The sequence below is a fragment of the Mauremys mutica genome, chromosome 8, assembly GCF_020497125.1.
Source record: "Mauremys mutica isolate MM-2020 ecotype Southern chromosome 8, ASM2049712v1, whole genome shotgun sequence".
NCBI lineage: Eukaryota > Metazoa > Chordata > Testudines > Geoemydidae > Mauremys > Mauremys mutica.
Genome location: NC_059079.1, coordinates 54,976,338 through 54,996,985, shown reverse-complemented (window position 1 = coordinate 54,996,985; position 20,648 = coordinate 54,976,338). Strand labels below are relative to the sequence as shown.

The window sequence follows — 20,648 nt, the reverse complement described above, 5'->3', positions numbered from 1 at the left end:
TAGGACACTCTGAGTATGGTTCTGTATTATTACTATTTATTGAGTTCAGAAGGTGTGTGTTGGGTTCTGTGCTAAAAGAGAAGCTGGCACAATCATTGCCCTAAAGAATTTACAGTCTAAGTCCCCAGTCCTGCAGCTAGTTGTGTGGTGGATCCCTGCACCTACATGGAGCCCAATTAAGTCAGTGGGACTCCATGTGGGTGCAGACATCTGCCTGCATGATGGCAGTTGCAGCAGGGTGAAGGCCTCAGTTGTAAATGACAATTAGGGTGACCAGATGTCCTGATTTTATAGGGACAGTCCTGATTTTTTTGGGTCTTTTTCTAACATAGACTCCTATTACTCCCCCACCCCCATCCCGTTTTTTCACATTTGCTGTCTGGTCACCCTAACGACAATGGAACCAAACTCTGTTCTGTGGGTGACCTTTACGTTAATGTTATATGCCAACCAGGGCCTAATTCTACTCTCTTTGAAGTTTATGTGAGTTGAGGGAGCTCAGCATCTCACAGAATCTTAACCTAAGGGACTTTCAGTCCACATGGAGCACCATTGTTGTGGGGGAGGTGTATGTATGGATGAAGTTGCGTGCTATAAAGCCCTAAGAATGCAGAATTAAAATTGGATTGGCCCCTCAGAGTACATAACATTCCAAGGGGTTTGGTAAAGATTGTTAGAAACACGTCAATTTAATAGCTACCCTATTCTGATGAATAAAGGATATATCTCAGTTTACTCTTAAGTAGTTTCATCTGGTATTGAGAGATTCTCCTTACGTGGCAGGAAGCTGTTTGCTCATCAAGCACATGCACAAAATATCAGTGCTAGCATTCTTTTGACTGGAGGAAGTCACTGTGAAATTGAGACACGTGGCCTGATTTTCAGTTGTTGGGTCCCATGAATCTCAGTTCAGTTAATGCAAGCCTGAGGTGCTCAGCACCTTTGAAAACCAAGCCATTAGACATTCATATTGAAAGAAACTTTGGGGGTAAACTTTTCAAAATCGAGCTTTTGGAATTGGCATGTGACCTCCCGTGACTTTAATGGGTGTCAGCACTCTGAAAACTTGTCCACGGGCTTCAGAGGCCCCTTTTAAAAAGCAGTAGATACAGTATTCTCATAGGCAAACAGCTGGCCTAAAGCAGACATAAAAACTCCTCATGCTTTTGGTTATCCTGGTCATGTCAGAAAAGAGCTGGTCTCTGATTAAATCCAGATTGAGCAGTTTCCTGTTAGCATGCTAGGTCAGCCCACAATGTCTTATTCTATAAGTCTGTGTTACTGAACGCTTGTCTGCCAAGTCTTTTTTCCTTTTAAACATCAAGGCAGAGTTGCTGAAATAATGCAAATAAAAACGGTCCCTAAAAGTCCCTTAAAATGATTTCTAGCAGCTTGATCTTTTGCTGGCAAACTCAGTTTTGGGTTGTCAGTGGTTTTTTGTTAGCATTCTCGCAGTATGATGTCTTGGGCAAGTCACAATTAAAGTGTATTTTTGTGTGTGTTTCAATCTTAGAGCCAGATTCTCCCCTTCATCTGCATGCTGACGTGAATGGGAGTGGAATGCGTGTGGAACAAGAGTAGAATATGGCCCTAACTTTAATGTAAAAGGAAAAAAATTCTGCTAGATAAAAAAGGTTATTAAGTTAAATACAATGAAGCACAAGTTCCTCTTCATGAAGTGAAGGGAACTGTGTTAAATAATTAATAGCTGATTTGAAAAATCAAAACTTAACAGTGAAGTATCAAAAATGAGGTTCGATATTTTTTTAATGTGCAAATTGTTGTTTTAGTTTATTCACAAAACTTAACTTTTGCGTAGAAATTTTTTTTACTTACAAAAATAATAACATCGTGTTGCTTTATGCCTTTTCTGGGTGGGGTTGTTGAGTGCCATGGCAATTCACATGCTTTTCAATTGCAAAAGGTTAATAAATAGCAATTCTAAGATTTTTGTGGGACAAAAACTTCAAGTTTCAGTGGTGTCACTCCATTTGTTTCAGTGGGGTTGCATTGACACCAGTACACTTGAGACCAGGTTCTGCCCCATACCACTATCCATGGTGTAGACACTCCATGCCAGCGAGTTCACAATAAGGTCCTATTCTGTTTATAATGTTAGCATTACCTTAGGACACAAGAACAAATGGATATAAACTGGACACTAGGAAGTGTAGACTTGAAATTAGACGAAGGTTTCTAACCATTAGAGGAGTGAAGTTCTGGAACAGCCTTCCAAGGGGAGTAGTGGGGGCAAAAGACATATCTGGCTTGAAGACTAAGCTTGATAATTTTATGGAGGGGATGGTATGATGGGATAGCCTAATTTTGGCAATTAATCTGGCAATTGATCTTTGATTATCAGCAGTTAAGTATGCCCAGTGGTCTGTGATGGGATGTTAGATGGGATGGGATCTGAGTTACTACAGAGAATTCTTTCCTGGGTGCTGGCTGGTGAGTCTTGCCCACATGCTCAGGGTTTAACTGTTCGCCATATTTGGGGTCGGGAAGGAATTTTCCTCCAGGGCAGACTGGCAGAGGCCCTGGAGGTTTTTCGCCTTCCTCTGCAGCATGGGGCACGGGTCACTTGCTGGAGGATTCTCTGCAGCTTGAGGTCTTCAAACCACAATTTGAGGACTTCAATAACTCAGACATAGGTTAGAGGTTTGTTATTGAAGTGGATGGGTGAGATTCTGTGGCCTGCATTGTGCAGGAGGTCAGACTAGATGATCATAATGGTCCCTTCTGACCTTAAAGTCTATGAGTCTATAAGTATTATCAGGATGTGGTTATTAACTCCCTTGACCCTCTACTTAATCTACATATACTTTCTCATTATTCTCTGTTGATCTTTTATGCCCCAATCCTGTAACCTGCTTCAAGCAAGGAGAAGTCAGTGGGGACTTCTCCAGAGGCATGGTGATCCAGCCACATGGAGCAATTTGCAAGATTAAGACCTTAGATAACAAGCTCCTTGGGTCAAGGATCATGCTTTCTTTGCAGTTTAGAAAGCCTAGCACATTGTGGGATGCTACTGGAAATAAATGATGATAATAAATAATTTCCCATGGACTTTAGGGATGTAGAAGTTATTGCTCATTGCTATTTTGGTTCTCTGCCTGAATCATCTGTATAAGAACAGCTAATGATATTTTAATGCAATAGGGAAGGCATGTTGTTCCTTGTTCTACAGGCCCAAAGCATATGCTAAAACAAAATTAATGTCCTCATTCACAAGTGAGATGCTGCTGCTTTAAAGTAAGATTTCAGATAATGCTCATTTTCTCAAACTGAAGGAAGGATTTAGTTTTTAAGTGATTTATAAAAAAAATTAAAGGCTATATTATAAATGTAAAAATGATTTGCAAGGGGGATTAAAGCCACTTAAGGGGAAATTTAGCAAACTAAAGGTTTTGCATTCATCTTCTCACCCTGCATATACCTATCACTGAATGATACAAATCGACAGTTTGTTCCCAAATTGGTTTCTTACCAGTTAAGATTGTTCTTCATTAGTAAGTCTTCAAACTGTCTGGATTGTTTCAAGATAGTGAAGTAAAATAAATAAATGAATACATTTATGTATGTATGTATGTATGTATGTAAAATCTTCTGTTAATCTCCACAGTCTAAAACATGACAGTGACCAAACCTATATATAAAAGAGATCTGAAGACTAAAGAAAGATTGCTAGTTAGATCCTTTATTATAACATTGGTCTCTGGTTTTAAAGCAAAGTAGCAAGAAAGGCAAAATGGATCAAGATTAAAAATTCATGACAGTGGCTTGATAAATATTTAAATTTATATTTTAATTACTTTCCTATTGAGGACGGTGTGTGCAAATAATACTTGTATCCTATGACTGTCTAATCACTAATTATTTATATAGCATCAGAGGTGTGCTAGGTATTATTATACCCATTTTACATATGGATAAACTGAGGCACACAGGCTAAGGGCTGGATTATGACTGGCATTGCATATATTAGCTGAGTGAGTAAGGTGCAAGGAGACTTCTGCTGCTCATAGCCCCCTGCAAAGTAGCTAGACACAGTTGTAGACCACCTCAAAATGGGTGGGGAGAAAACAGGGCTATGTAGCTGTCTGGCCTCAAAGGGAAGCATATACTGCACCCTCTGGAAAGAATGCACGGCAGATGTTCTCCTCCGATGCCAGGGAGCTCTGGGAGATATTGTGCTTCCCTGAGCTACCTTACCTCCCAGAATTCCTGCTGGGGCAGCGTGGCCCTTCATCTCCCACCTACTGAGGGCTGTACCTTAATGACACAATCTGTCCGTAACTGACTAGCCCTGGCCACACAATGAATTGTTGGCAGAGTGAGGACCCTAAAGCCCTAACTCCGACTTTCCTGGCCTCACCCCCAGACAACAGTCATCCTCCCTAGCCAGCTACACTACCAAGAAAAAAAGGAGTTTCTTCTTGTAAGAAGAAGTGAATACAGTTCCACGGATATCTGTCATTATATTGCCAATACTTACACAAAGGCTAACTCAGCAGCCTTATAGGAAGATCACCACCACACCAAGTTAGCAGATAAGTCTGATTCAGCATCCTGTTAAAGTCAATGGGAGTTGGATTGGTCTCCAAATTATGCTTTACCTAGTTGCACAAGTAGTCCTGTTAAAGCCAACAGGACTACTTGTGTGAGTCAGGCCTGATCTATACATACAGTTGTATTGATTTGACTAAAGGTGTGTTTTAAAGTTAGATTTAGTTAAATAGGTGGAACTTTGCACGTGGACACTTTTAAATCAGGGACTATCTTTTTGTTCGGTTTTTGTACAGTGTCTAGCACAATGGAATTCTGGTCCTTAACTGGGCCTTCCAGGCACTACCACATGACATAAAATAATGATTTAAACCTGTGAAAGGAGAAGTAGCAGTGGTGATATTATATTGCTGTTAGCTGGGGAGGGAGAGGCTGGGTGTGGGGAAACCAGCTGTGACACTCTCTCTATCTTGAATTTCAGTCTCAGTAGAATGTCGGGTGTAAGCTAGTGCCTGAAAGCTACCAGAAAACAAACTATTCAATGTCCTAGTTCTGAAGTGTAACGGAAATAGCTTGAACTCATCCTATTCTGTCTTGAGACTGTAGCAAAAAATAATGATGGATATGACTAATTAGCTCATTTAGACCATCCTTGGTCAGTGCATGGTTATTCTCTACAACATATTTTAGTGCTCCATCCAGTCTGATTTTAAATTAGAATTAAAATGTCTAAACAATGGGGCTTCCACTTCTTCCTGTGGGAGATCATACTACAGTCTAATAGACCTTGTGGCCAAGAAATGTTTCTTGATGGCTTAAATTTTCCTTTGCATGATCCCATTACTCCTCAATATATACATTTTTTCCTACCCTAAATTGTACACATCTTGTACCCATATAAAAGTAACTTTATATTTAAAAGAGCTATTTTCATTTATTCAAACTGTATTTCAATTGTTAATTTATACAAGTCAGACTATGTTGCTTGCTGGTGCTTGCTAACATTTTTTCGGATTGCAGACTCTCACAGACAGGTATGAACCATCTACTTCTCTCCAAGGAAACAGATTTTTTTCCATTCGTGAAAGTTTATTGGTATTAACAGTAGGTAGGCTGGATGACATCTACACACACCATTCATTACAAGGTAACTGAGCAGCTACACTTCAGCATACATTCCCCAAGTTGAATCTATAGTACCTCAGTAACACTGGCACACAGGTTTTTTTTTTAAAAAGAAAAAAACTATACACCTTACTGAAGTCTCCTCTTTCCTGCTCTCTGCCTTTTTATGCCAATAGTCTCTAATAAAATTCTTCCTTAATATTGGGCAATTTAAAAGAAAAAAAAGGGAACTTCTCATCAAATTGATGGAGTCATTACCACTATATTTTATTTATTAGTGTGTGTGTATTTATATCTTTCATTTATATAGCACTTGTAATCTCCGATACCTTTACAAACAAGTATATGAACTATTCACAGGGATCATTTTCCATTACTGACATATAATCAACTCTAGAATGATAATGACAGCTATTTAAGGCCTGATCCAAAAGCTATTGAAGCCAATGGAACTCTTCCCATTGACTTCAACAGACATTAGATCAGGCTCTAAACGGTACACAAAATGCTATACAAAAATGTAGACGTGATGAGAAATATTGCATCTCATTGAAACAAAGAGAAATAGTGACAGAATGTAATGATACATTTGGGATTGACTAGGACACTAGAGTTAACACCCTCCTTTTGCAAAAAGCATTATGGAATGTTGGATGACCATGAGTGTTCAGGACATCAGTTTTACATCTCATCTAAAATTGGCACCTTCAGTGCATAATTTCCACCCCCTGCCTCAGTGCTCCAAACACTCGGCTGTGGGTATTGGTTTTAATACTGATTTAGAAATATGAGAGCCACTGAATTACCAGTATTATTTCCTCTCGCACCTAGATGTTCCTTACAGGTCTCTTATCCAAGTACTAGTCGGGTTTAGATTGTAAAATCTAATGGCATCATAAAGTGTGGTGGTTTGACTACAGTCAGCTACTGAAACATCAGGTGAAGGATGTCAAAGAAATATTTTTAAAAGGGTAAACAATTCTGAAGTGTTTCATCTGTAGACCCATCTTCTAGAGTTCAGTGGTCATCAAAAATTACAGAATATTTCAGGACTTGAAGGCATGCTGTCATTTATCCCTTACCCAAAAAGCATAGTTTAACTTGTTGTTCGGTGTGGTAATTCTTCTCATTTGGGGTATTTGGTTTCTCCCATGCTTTTGATCCTTATTTCATAGGTTGAAGGGGACCAGTTGCCTCCAGGACATACCGTCAGCCAGTATGAAACATGTAAGATCAGAACAATAAAAGCTGGCACTCTGGAGAAACTTGTGGAGAACCTGCTGACAGCTTTTGGGGACAATGACTTTACCTACATCAGCATCTTTCTGTCAACATATAGGGGCTTTGCCTCTACTAAAGAAGTACTGGAACGTCTCCTCGACAGGTAAGAGTTAGTGGGGAGCTATAGAGAAAATAATAATATGGAAAACTGTCATGTTATGTACATGATGAGGAACATTGCAAGGAATTAGCTCAAATGTATTGAAGATGTATTTGAAAGGCTATATGATATTTAGATATTTCAAAATCAGTGCTGATTCCTACAAGCTTGGAAAATCCAGTATTTCAGCTTAACCAATGGGTTGGTAAATGTCTCTCCTCCTCACTTCATAATGCCATCGCCATCAAATAGGGAGAGATGGCTAGTTTGGGCTACTAAAGAACCAAATTGTGACTACTGTAGGGAAAATGGCATAACCAACCCCAAATAACTAAACAGATATGCTGCAAAGTCAGAATTATCACTGAATTCAAGCCATTAGTATCCCCTGGCACAGTCTCCTGTATGCGGGCTACACAGAAGGGTCCATTGCCGTGTCAAGACATAGACTGTACAGGCGTGAGCATACAAGCCTGTTCCATATCTACTACACTGTGCCAGAATACTCATCCTTATCTCCTGTTGTGAAAGGACAGCAGTTTGGCCTTTTTGATTTTTGAAGAAAGCCATGACACAGGCACTGGTTTTTTGGAGAGCTCAGTGGTTCCAGAATACAGAATCTAAGGTAGAAAACCATTTAATCTCAAAAGAATCCAAGTTTAGGTGGAGTTAGTAAGGCGATTGGTCCATACATAAAATATATCAGTTATCAGTCTGTAATATTCCATGCTGTTTATTCTGCTTATAAGTTAAGAATGTTTTTTTTGGTAGGAGTACTTTAAGTTGTTTACATCACCATAGTGTAATCATTTTGTCGTCTCAACAGTTTTTTTCCTCTCTCTCTATTTATGACTTGACCTCCAAAGGGATAGAGGGGTATTTTATTTCTTGTGCTTATTTAGTTAGCATGTTGTCAAAATCAAGTGATGTACAGAAAGGCTATAGCACTGTCTTGTAATTAGAGCAGGAGACTGGGAGTTGGGACTCCTGGTTTTCTAGTCTTAGCTCTCTCACTGACTTCCTATGTGGTACTGGGCAAGACATATACATTCTCCATGCTTCAGTTTCCCCATCTGGAAAATGGGTATAATGCAGGGGTCGGCAACCTTTCAGCAGTGCTGTGCCGACTCTTCATTTATTCACTCTAATTTAAGGTTTTGAGTGCCAGTAATACATTTTAATGTTTTTAGAAGATCTCTTTCTATAAGTCTATAATATATAACTAAATTATTGTTGTATGTAAAGTAAATAAGGTTTTTTAAATGTTTAAGAAACTTCATTTAAAATTAAATTAAAATGCAGAGCCGCCCCCCACCCCACGGACCAGTGGCCAGGACTTGGGCAGTGTGAGTGCCACTGAAAATCAGCTGCCATAGGTTGCCTACCCCTGGTATAATGCTTATCTCACAGAGTTGTTGTGTGACTTTGTTAATAATGATGCTAAAGTGCTTAGAAGACAGGCCCTGCGTGACTCTTATGATACAAAGTACTGTTCAAATACAAGGAGCATAAAGGCCATGTAACATGTAGGAATTGTGAAAGAGAAGCCACACTGGGGAACAAGAATACAAGGTTAGCTTCAGACTTGAGAATGTCCCTGTCAATCTGCCAAGATCCAAAGGTGGAACACAATGGGTGACAAAAACCCACAATGAGGAGAACACAAATATTATTCATGCAGAGAACTAAAGATACTATAGGATTCCTTCCTTTAGTGTGAGCAACTCTTTCCATAACCTCAGTTTCATGATTCTTTGCTTCTGGTGTAAATAATTTTCAACAATAAACATGAGGGGACACCAATTTTGTGTGGAATGTAGGGAACTTCGGAGCTCCAAGGAGTGATGACTCTCAAAATGATTACATTAATGTGGTGTGCCTTGAGAATCTCTCGCCCATAAGCAAATGAATTGCTAAAATGATTTAGAGAGTGAACAAACCGGTATATGCATATAGATTGGCTTGTTTGTTGTGTCACATCCAATAATGAAACTTCTATGGCGTATAATTATTTTATAGGGATATATTTCTATCAGCAGGAACTTTTTAAAAAAATTATAAAATGTTGGAATTACTAAAATAAGGATTTAAAAATTCAACTTGACTTTGTTTAAAAGCATCTATTTTAAATACAATTTCCCTGACAGTATAGTTGCTTTTGATTTGCCTCCTGGTTCCCAAACTGTCCTCTCTTCCATGTCTTTTATATTCTCCTGTATTGATCAGATGTGTACAACAGAAGATTGCCTTTATGCTATGAACAATTAGAAGTTACCAGTGTCTACATTAATCCAAATCAGCCGATCAAAGAGGGCTTAAAACCAGATGACACAGTTCTACCTAAAAATGGTTTGATTTGAACTAAAATACATATTTCCCCTTTAAGTGCCCAGGAGATGTGTGTGTTCCCTTTTTTGCATGGGTTTTTAATTTGGTTGCTCCAACTCTTTTTTTATTTCTTTGTAGTTGTCATTTAGGTGCTGTTGAGATTATTATACTCAGTTTAATAGGGGGGAAACTGAGGCACAGAGCGATTAAGTGACTTGCCCATTCACACAGGAAGTTTGGAAATTTAATCTAAGTCTTCTATGTCCAAATCTACTGTCTTTACCACAAAACCATCCTTGTTCTTTGTGTTACCTTCGTTCTCTTCCCAGTTCACATACTGCACATTTGTAACTTACCAATGTGTAAAAACAATCGTGCACTGAGGGGCAAATCCAGAACCCACTGCGACATCTAGGAGACTAGATTGGGTGCTGAACAGATGTGTTGGGGTTGGGAGGAAGGAATCAGTCCCAGGCTGAAATGCAACACTCTGGAGAATAGCTCAGCCTGGTAGCTGGAGTAAACTCTGCAGGCCCTTATGTGCCGCCTGAGAAGCTCTTGCCCCGTTTTGGCCTACTACATACTACTGGGCAAGGCACTCTCATGGACTGGTAACCTATTCTGTTCACAGGTTGTGCTTGCCATGTGTAACCTGCCTATATCCAGTTTCAGCCCTTCTGCAGCCAAAACTGCTTCTGTTCCACCACCAAAGGCTCATTTGAGCCCACACAGAAGGCTGGATTAGCCCCTTATTGCTGGGCACTCTGCTAGATTTGTATATTCCCTGCAGTTTCTTGTGATTCATGCCATAGGTCACTATGGAAAATGAGCAGATAAGGACAACTGATACATTAGGAAACTGTTGCAGAAGGGAGCAAATGCTAAGGACATATTTTTCATTATAAGTCACTCTGCACATTCCTACTACATGAGTTTCTACATCTGAAAACACAGTGACACAACTGGCACTGACTGGCACTGTTGTTTGTAATGTTGGCCAAGGACTGGTCATCCCTGGGACGTCTGTTTAAGTCAGGGTTGATTGAGGCACGTTAGCTGGGAGTGGGGTGGGATAGGATGGGGAGGGGTAAGGTGGAGGCCTGCACTCTGGTTGCTCATGCTGTTCCTGTTTCGTGGTTCAGTAGGGAACATCAGTCTCCAAAGTTGTCACTCCAGCACGTTCATGAGTGCCAGAATAAATACAGTAAAATTAACGCCCTTCAGCTGGGGATTTAAGAACTCTAAACTCAGGGATGGGAATCGGGGGATAATCTTTTGCAAGAACAGACCATACCAAAGCCATCAGCCAAGGTTTTGGGTGTTTGGTTTTTAACCATAAAAATGATCCAACTCCAGTAAACTACATTTAGTTAATGGAATCACAAAGAATCGTTTGGAGACCCTTGGTTTGCCAGGAAAGCTTGTAGGCTCTTTCAGATTGCTCTGTTGTTTTTTTTTCCTGAGGGGAGATGAACCCAAGGAAAATGAAGTCTAAGCAATGCACATTAATGTCATGTTGAGGTTATGACTTTAGATTCACAAAGGTTAGGAAATTGGAAAAAAAGTTTGTTTCTCATGGTAAAGTTAACACATCGGGGTTGTAGTTTCTATTTCTACGTTGCTTTGTAAATGTGTACATTATAGCAGGGATTTTCAAAGCCACCTAAAGGAGTGAATTTGGGCACCTAACTCCTTAAGCTTCCTCTAAAAATCTCAGCCTACTATATTAATGTTTGTTGCTAAACCTATCCCCTAAAATGTACACTTTGTGCAGTGGGGCTGAGTTAACATTACCATGAAGTCTGTAATATTTTGATATCCCTGCTTTTGAGTATTTCAACTTGTAATCTTAGTGTTAGACTGACCAATACTCTGGTGTTTTAGTATATTTTATACCAGTCTCTTCCCACCAGCATAAAATTGCCTCATCCATGCTTCAGTAAAAAGAGTAAAAAAGAAAAAAGGAGGAAGTGGCGGGGGGGAATTAAAGGGTATATTTTGCATATAGGGCTAAGTCTTTAGCCAGCTGTTAAATTTGAGCATGTGCATTTTGTATGATCTCTGTTCAAATGGCCCAGATTTTCATTTGACTGTGCAAGTAGATAGATAAGCAGTTACCCATGTTGCATGTGCAACATTGGAGCCCACTTCTAAAAATGAGCCCCTTATTGTCAGGGACCTACAGCTGGTTAGTTCCCTCAGCTGGTTCAGCTAATGACTGGTTGGCTGAAGACTCCAGCAGGCACATCATTAAACCCTGCAGAAGGCCTGGGTCCCTGGCTGCACAATATTGTTCCACTCCCACATTGCTGTGTCCTGCTCCTGCTCTCAGGTCCTTCTTTGCTTCTTCTGAGCCTGGCAACTGACTTCTGCTCCTGCCTCCAGTTCCTAGCTGCTGCTTCTGGCTCCTGCCCCTGTTCCGGATGATGCTCTGACCCTTGGCTCCTGATTCCTGATTCTTGGTACCATCTCGTTCTCTGAACTTGGTATTTGGCCTCTAACCATGGCTCTGACACCTGTCTACTGGCTCTCGCTCTGGCTCACTCCTTGTACTTGGCAACTTGACTCCTACTAGGTCTGGTCAACTCTGTTCCAACCATTGGGAAGATTCCTGCCCTGACCATTAGGCAAGACCACCCACACCCTGGTCTCTAACACTTTAGTCACTGCTGTGTCTTCTGTAAGCTAAGGTGAAAAATACAGTGGGAGCCCACTTCTGTGAGGTGCTGGGCACCCTCAATGCTTTGAAAGTCAGTGGGAGCTATGGGCATGCAGCACCCCAGAGGGCTAGGCTTTCTCTCTTTCTTAGATAATTTGTATTGCAGTAGCACCTAGAAGCCCTAGTCACTAGTTGAGATCCCGTTGCACTTGGTGCTGGAAAACATGAGTCAAATCCTGCAACCCTCACTCAGGCAAGTGAATGAAATGAAGTTAATGGCACCTCCTCATGTCAGTAAATCCTGGTCTACACTAAAATTTAGGTCAACCGAACTATGTCGCTCAGGGGTAGGAAAAATCCACACCCCGAAGCAGTGTAGGGAAGCTAACCTAACCGCTAGTGTAGACAGCACTAGGTTGATGGAAGAATTCCCCACTCACCTGGTGCCTGAGTCAGCTGACATGGGCCAGCCATGGGTGTTTAATTGCAGTGTAGACATACTCACAATCACTTAAGCCCTACATTTACCCTTAGTGGTAGAAGTGGAGGACATGGTTAGGGGACTGTAGGTGGAGCAGCTGTGCAGGGAGTGTCAATGTTTTGTCTGTACCCTTCCCAGGTCCTATAAAAATGGTGATGGGACCAAGCCAGAACAGGGGCTACTTGATCTGAGATTGTTGGATACACCTTGTAGAGGTAGGATGTAGCTCTATGACCTGACACCCAGGTTGGGAGGTGAATTTCACACTTGTAGAAAATAATTTTTGCCTGCAGGAATGGTATGTTTGGGGGAGTGGATATGGTTCATATATCAGACATGGTTTTCATGGTATCATGTTTGATGTATTATAAGCATAATCCGAATCCTGGGTGTGAAAAATGTGTTCTAGCTAACAAGAAATAGGCAAGGTTGTAATTATGCTGAAACCCATTACTGTAAGCTATGTTTGATGAATGGGAAAACCATAAGGAAACTGATGCCAGAGAAAAGACAAGTCAGAAAAGGTATTTTGATATATGTGCAGAAAGTTCAAAATAACTTGTGCTTTGGTTAAATTAACCTGCAGGTCGATGAAAGATTCTCCCTGAGAAACTGGAAAAATCCAGGTTTATCCATCTTTTCCCAACCCAGGCTTTTCCTAAGGCAGTGGTTCTCAAACTTTTTTTTCACGGACCACTTGAAAATTGCCGAGGGTCTCGGCAAACCACTTAATGATATATCCAAATACTGTTTGTACCATTAGTTAACTATTGTAAAGCGCTTTGGATAAAAACGCTATATAAAAAAACCTTAAAATAATAATAAACTTTTTTGTTCTACAAATAAAAGCACACAACTCATATTTTAATATCAGTAGTCTTACCTTTCTAATGCGATGGATGTGCCCTCTCTCCCCCGCCGCAGCACCCCCCAGGCTGGGAAGGAGGAGGAGTCTCTCCCTCTTTCCCCTGCTGCGGCAGCCCCCGAGCTGGGCCTGGGAAGGAGGGGGGGTGTCTCCCCCCACAGCAGCCACAGAGCTGAGGCTGGGAAGGAGGACTGTCTCTCCCTGGCAGCCACAGCCCTGGAGCTGGGGAAAGTTGCCTTTCTCTGGCCACCGCAGCCCTGCATGTCCCAAATTCCCCCCATCCCCTCTTCTCACCCCACTGCCCTCTCCCATCTATTCCCTCTTCCAGCCAAGACCATCACCTCACCTTACATGTGCACGTGGCTCTACTAATTAGGTGGGTGGCCCTTCATTTTGTCGTGTGTGTCCGCCAAGGCGCACACCTTAGAGGGAACTATCTGCGGACCACCTGAATGGAGCTCGCGGATCACAGTTTGAGAACCTCTGTCCTAAGACACCTGACTGATTAAAATATGGATGTTACTTTGCCTTACCAACATTAAGAAACAAGTTGTACAAAATCTTACTAGGGCTTTCCAGACTACACGTTGTGCTCTTCATTTCGTATATGGACATGGGGAAGCGGCTGTTTTTTCTCCATATATGGCTGAATGCACAAAGAGCCACATGTAATTTATGCTCCTTTTAATTCTCTCTGCATGACATATGAAAGCAGGATCCTGCTCTCAGGAGGGGGTCCCCCAAAATCAAAACACACATGGGCTCAATCGTCTCACAGCAGGAGGCATGAGCTCACATGTGGCTTGTACTGACGGTTTTCAACTCCAGCATCAACCACTTGTGCTGTTGTTTCACAGACGCACCAAACCAACTATTCAAAGAGATGAGAAAGATGAAATTTAAGGAGGAAAATTCTGAATGGTCTATGTGTGACTGTGGGACATGGACTTAGGAAGAAAAAGTCAGATGTAAGAACCACAAAAACCCAATGGAATTTCAAATCTAACTTTTAAAATGTGTAAATTGTTTTAATGAGAAATGTTTAATTTCTCATTCAAACAAATGCAATTGTTGTAAAAATATAGATCTCAGATTTGTTAAAAATATGTAATACAGTCAAAGGCAGTTTTTGATTTTTCCAGTTAAAGGCAGGTCTCCCACTGACCTGAATAAGCTTTAGATTAGGCTCTTTAGCAGGTGCGAAAATAAATATTAATCATAGCCAAGGTTTTACCATGTACGCTTTGAGTAAAATTTAAATGTTGTGGAAGATTACATGTGAATCCATTCCACACTTTAGGAGCTCAAGGGAGTTTTTGTGTTATACTTAAGAAATGGGAGGCTTAATTTTTATTTTTTTGGATCCCTCCAAATTCCAAAGGCTTTCTTGTGACCCTTTAGGTTGAAGAAGATCTAAACAAAATCTTGTGCCTATGCAAGTGCATTAAAAAAATAAAAACAAAGGTTTGATTTTCAGAGCTACCTAAAAGGAATTTGATATCCCCATCTCTTAAAATTAATGGGTGTTAGGTACCTGAATCCCTTAGAGCAGTGTTTCCCAATGACCAGTCTGTGGACTGGCACCGGTCCCTGAGATCTCCCTGATGTAGTTTAGAAGGCAGCAAACTGGTCCCTTGTATAAAAAGGTTGAGAAATACTGCTCTAATGGCTTTGAAACTCTCTGCCCAAGTTACTAGCATTTTTTCATCGTAATGGTGTCTGTTTGCTCAGCATAAGCTGATGAATAAAAAGAAAATTATTCCTCCAGTTTGACTGTCAAACTTTCCTGTGTAAAATGTTTGATGTGAGTTCTTTTGAGAGAGAAATAATAGTGCCTGGCCAGCAGAGCCCAAAGAATCACTGAACTTAGAAACACAGCAGGACAGGCGCCTTGCCTAGCACTGCACCTCCTCAACTACCCAGTGAGAGCTTAATGGGAATTGAGGGCACTCAGCTCCTCAGATGAGTGCTCTGAATCTTGCAGGATGAAGCTATAGGAGAGTTTATCTGCTGGGTACTTCATACAGTCTGAGAAATAGGACTCCCAGCCTGCATGTTTTAGGAGGCAAGGGCGGCTCTACGAATTCGGCCGCCCCAAGCAGGGCAGCACGCCGCAGGGGGCGCGCTGCCGGGCGCCGGTCCCGCGCCTCCATGGGACCTCTTGCAGCTGGTCCACGGCTCCGGTGGAGCTTCCGCAGTCATGCCTGCGGGAGGTCCACCCGAGCCGCGGGACCAACGGACCCTCCGCAATCATGCCTGTGGGAGGTCCGCTGTCCCACGGCTCTGGTGGACCTCCCGCAGGCATGACTGCGGAAGCTCCATCGGACCCGCCTGCCGCCCTCCTGGGAAAATGCCGCCCCACGCGCGCGCTTGGCGCGCTGGGGTCTAGAGCCGGCCCTGTTAGGAGGTGCACAGAGACGGTATAGAATCATAGACTATCAGGGTGGAAGGGACCTCAGGAGGTCATCTAGTCCAACCCCCTGCTCAACGCAGGACCGATCCCCAACTAAATCCCCAAATGGCCCCCTCAAGGGTTGAACTCACAACCCTAGGTTTAGCAGGCCAATGCACAAACCACTGAATTATCCCCCCTCCCCATAGCTTCAGGTCTGCTGACCACAGGAGCTTCCGGGCAGCAGGGCTCCCCTTCTTCTCTTAAGTTGCTCAGGAGGGGAGCCCTGCTGCCTTGAACTTCCTGGTACTGTAGAAAACAGGTGGATATTATTTCCTATCGGAACTTCTAGGACTTTGATGATAGGTCATCTATTCAGTTATTGGCAGTACAGATGTGAAAATTGGCCTTATGCATTCCAGTAATGACTCTGATCGACAAATCACCAACCCCTTTTTCAGTGTCTCATCACTGGTTACACTTACATGGTCCAAGACATACATATAAGGTTGGTTTGACAGAATTCAATTTTTATTTTTTTTATCACTTTGACAGATGTTTATTTTTACATATTTTTCCAATGTTTATCAATTTACATTTTCATAGTTGTGCAAAATTATGGGTTTTAAGCATTTTATTTTATTTTTGTTGATTTAAATTGTCACAGTTGCAGGAACTTGGTGGGGGTGTCAGACAATTATTTAACGACTGTAGATGTTTAGATTAAAAAAGTTAAAGCTTTTATAACTGTTAAAACACAAATTGTCAACATCACATATCAAAATATATTGAGTCAATTTCAGTTTAATCAAAATCAAACTCTAAGTTCTCAGGCAGCATTCTGACAATTTTTTTGTCTGGGAATAATAAACAGTGAGTGGGCCTCTGAGATTCTTAAAACCTGTAGTACTGCTCACTTTGCATTAACATTAAGGATCCCAAGGCACTTTTCTTAAGAAAAGGGATTTGGCTCAGTGTCATTTGCCAGAATATTTTCCCCTTCTATATTGTTTTGCTGTATACTGGCTGGTTGCTTCCTTCCACTTCTGAAGTGGCTGCATTTCAGTAGGGCAGTATTTATACAGTTTGAAAGTGTATTAGGATCCTTAATGAATGAAAGAAGCAAGATATATATATATATATATATATATATATATGAGACAGTTATGTAATGTTTATTTTGTCACATGCAAGCATTGTTTGGGTTTATGTTTGGGATCCACACTAAGGGCCACACTTTTTATGACTCCCTAACCATTAAGTGGCTAAACAGTAGGTCCCTCCTCCCCTAAATAAATAAATAAATCCTCAATGGATAGGATACATTTCTTATTCCATTGTTCAGCATTTAAAACTTAAATACTGTGAATCACATTCTGGTTTCATTTGCTCATTTAGTGCCTCTGCATGAAGTATATAATCTTCCAAACACTGGACAAAGTTGAAAAGTTCCACAGGCTGTGGGATCCTTTTGTTTCGCATGTCTTTTTGTATGGAAAGCATTCATACAACACTATTCAGTGAATAGATCTTTGTCCAGGACTTGATGAGGGCAGAGTAGTGGAAGTCTGCAACAATGCTATTCTGTATGTTAGAGGCATTGTAAACTCCACCTCACCCATATTTAATGTTCTGTTGTACGTCCAAAGCCCTTTCATAGTGAGACAGGCTGTGATTTGGGTTTTGGAAACCAGTGTAGTGTTATGTGGCATTCTGTTTTGTTATGAATAATTGCCTGCTTGTATTGCTATTTGATTGTTAAGTTCAACATTTGTTTCACTAATGGGATTTAGATGTGTGTGCCTGACATTCTGTCAGCGTTTAGCTAACATTTCATGTAAGGAGGATTTCTAGTACTGGAATAATGACACTGTTCCACTGCTTATTCAATTTTGTTGAAAGAATTAATGGTGAATTATAAAAACCAATATCTATAGGTAATTATTTGCTGCCATTCAGAACTGACGTTATCTTTGCCACTGCTTGCAGGGAAAGTTTCTGCCTTTGCAGATCATTTGCATATTAAAGGTTTGCCCCCGTTCCCATTTTACTTTTAAAATATACTTTTTAGTGAATTTACTTCTGGCGTAGGGTGCCCAGTGGCACTGAAGAGTTAAATCCTCTCTTTATCCACAGATCTTGGGCAGCAAACAGGGCAAGCTCCCTGCATGCTGCCCCATCAGTGTGCCTGACCCCTGTTTTGGAGAGCTCACCCTTAGGGGTTGGGAAGAGCAAAGTTCATTCTCCAAGCTCTTTTCACGGCTGTTAGCTGAGACTGACAACTGTGGTGCCGGTTATCACCTGTCATTGTAATAACTTTGTGATATGGGACCAAATTCCGACTGAAGCTAATGAATGTGAGGAAAATTCAGCATACTTTTTTTTTTAAAAGATGGAATTAATTGAAATATATTTGGGAATATATTCAGGGTACAGTAACGCCTCACTTAAAGTCCTCCCGCTTAATGTTGTTTCGAAGTGACATCACTGCTCCATTAGGGAACTTACTCATTTAAAGTTGTGCAATGCTCCCTTATAACGTTGTTTGGCTGACTTTACAAGGGAGCATTGCACAAGTTCCTCTTCTCCAACTCTTCCCCCTTCCTCTTCCCTCCCTCCCAGCTGTTTGGCGGCACCTAGGACTTTCTGGGAAGGAGGGAGCGACGGAGCAAGTGGGGAAGCTGCCCCCCCCCACCCCCCGGCAGGCAGGCAGGGCAACCCGGAACGCAGGGGGTTTAGGGGCTGCAGGGCCCTGGGCTAAGGGGGCCGTGGCCTGCAGCTCTAAAGCCCCTTTCAGAATGCAGCCCTGCGAGCACAGGCCAGAGGACTCAGGAGGAGAAGGGGCAGCCATGCAGCTGGAGAGAAGCGGCACTTTCCCCTTCAAAGCCGCCCGGAGAGAAGCGGTGCTTTGAAGGAGAAAGCGCCGCTTCTCTCCAGCCACGGCTGCGCGGCTGCCCCTGCTCCTCCTGAGTCCTCCAGCCCATGCTTGCAGGGCCGCATTCTGAAAGGGGCTTTAGAGCTGCAGGCCAGGGCCCCGGGGGCCGGGGCCCCTTAGCCCAGGGCCCTGCAGCCCCTAAAGCCCCTGCGTTCCGGGTGGCCCTGCCTACCGGAGGGGGGGGGCAGCTCCCAGAATCGTGGCCATGGGGGCGGTGCTGCGCCGTGCAGAGCCACCTGCACACCCACTGCACCAAACAGGAGCTGCCCCAGGTAAGTGCTCTGCACCTCCTGCCTGCCCCAGCCCTGAGCCTCCTCCCACACCCCCACCCTGAGCGCCTTCCCACACCCTAACACCCTCCCAGACCCTGCACCCCTACCCTGAGCGCCCTCCCACACCTTAACTTCCTCCCAGACCCTGCACCCCCAGCCCTGAGCCCCAGGGGTAAGCCAGAGGCACCTCCCCACCACAGTACTGTACAGTATATAATGCCTTTTGTCTGCCCCCAAAAAATTTCCTTGGAACCTAAACCTCTCATTTACATTAAATCTTATGGTAAATTTGGATTCGTTTAACATCGTTTCACTTAAAGTTGCATTTTTCAGGAACATAACTACAAAGTTAAGTGAGGAGTTACTGTGCTGTCTTATTTCATTGCTGCAATAAATTGTTAGGAGGTATAGCAAATAGAGTTGTTAGTATACATTTTGAATTACAAATGCTGGAAATGAGGATTGAGGGTTATGCTAACAACTATGAGAGGCCAAGTACGATTTAGTGGGGAAGACTCAGGTAGCAGAGACTCAGAAAGAAGACACACTTATGAAAAAGGATATGTATCAAATTATACACCAGTAGTGGTGACACTCCGTGAATGGGTGCATAGACTTCAGTGGCACCACTCATGGAATAAAGTGCTATTTAGCATGGGTAAGGATATAAGGATCTGCACCTATCAGTTTAGCCTTGCTTATTTTTTTGCATATATTAGAATCTATTAAATGAAAGCATGACAGTTCTAAGCAAAATTGAATACACTTGCACTGATGTCTAAAAGCTTGTTCAGAGGATCAAATTCCATGCTCTCTCACACTTGTGAAATCCCACAGATGCAGTGTAGTTGCACTGGTATAACTGAGAAGGATTTAGACTTTAAAGAATGTAAGAGTCTGCAGATTTTTGTGCGTGGCTTTTGCCTTCTGTCCCATACTGATAAGGTGAAGTGGTGAGATTTCAGAAAGTTTCAACACTAGCATGGATATAGACATCGAGTAAGAAGCACAGTGTAATTTAGCAGTAGAGTAGAGGACTGGGGATCAGGAGATCAGGATTCTATTTCCAGCTTTGTCACAGATTTGCTGTGAGAGCTTGAGTAAGTCACTTACCCTCTCTGTGCCTTAGTTTCTCCATTGGTAAAGCAAGGATGATGAGAACACTATACCTGTCTTGCAGGGCTGTTGAGACTTAACTCATTACTATTTGTAATGTGCTTTGACGTTCTCAGATGAAATGTGCTATAGAAGAGCAAATCATTTTTACTAATATGGACAATAATGCTCAAACATACCTTTCACCATATAGCAGATAGCGGCCAGCAGGTTTTGGGAGGACTTCTCAGGCTTAAATGTCAACAGTTGACCTTCACAACATCATCATGGCCTTGATGTAAAATCTTCAGATTGATGATGCTGTGAAGGAGCATAAAGGCGAGCAAACTCTGCTCCTTCATCTTTCTCCTTTTAAGATGGTTTGGATGAATAGGTCTCTATTTTTCATTGGCTGCATCTTAGAGAAACAAGCTTTTTCAAAATGATTTAATGATTTTGGGTGCCTCAGTTTTTGGGTGCCCAGCTTGAGACATCTTCAAGTGACATGGTTTTCACAAAGTGTTGAGTACCGGCCCTCTGAAAATCAGGCCCTTTTAAAGCATCTCAAGTTGGGCACTTAGATATTAAGGCACTCAAAATTGTTAG

The 20,648-nt window shown here is 42.0% G+C and overlaps 1 protein-coding gene across 8 annotated transcripts in view; it reads left to right on the top strand.

Moving 5' to 3' along the window:
* Positions 1-20,648, top strand: part of RGL1 (ral guanine nucleotide dissociation stimulator like 1) — a 160,363-nt gene that overhangs the window by 84,525 nt on the left and 55,190 nt on the right. For all 8 annotated transcript variants that reach the window (XM_045026585.1, XM_045026590.1, XM_045026591.1 and 5 more), the window contains one exon: positions 6,810-7,018. In XM_045026585.1, the coding sequence (XP_044882520.1) occupies positions 6,810-7,018 (209 nt within the window). The remainder of the gene's footprint in view (positions 1-6,809; positions 7,019-20,648) is intronic.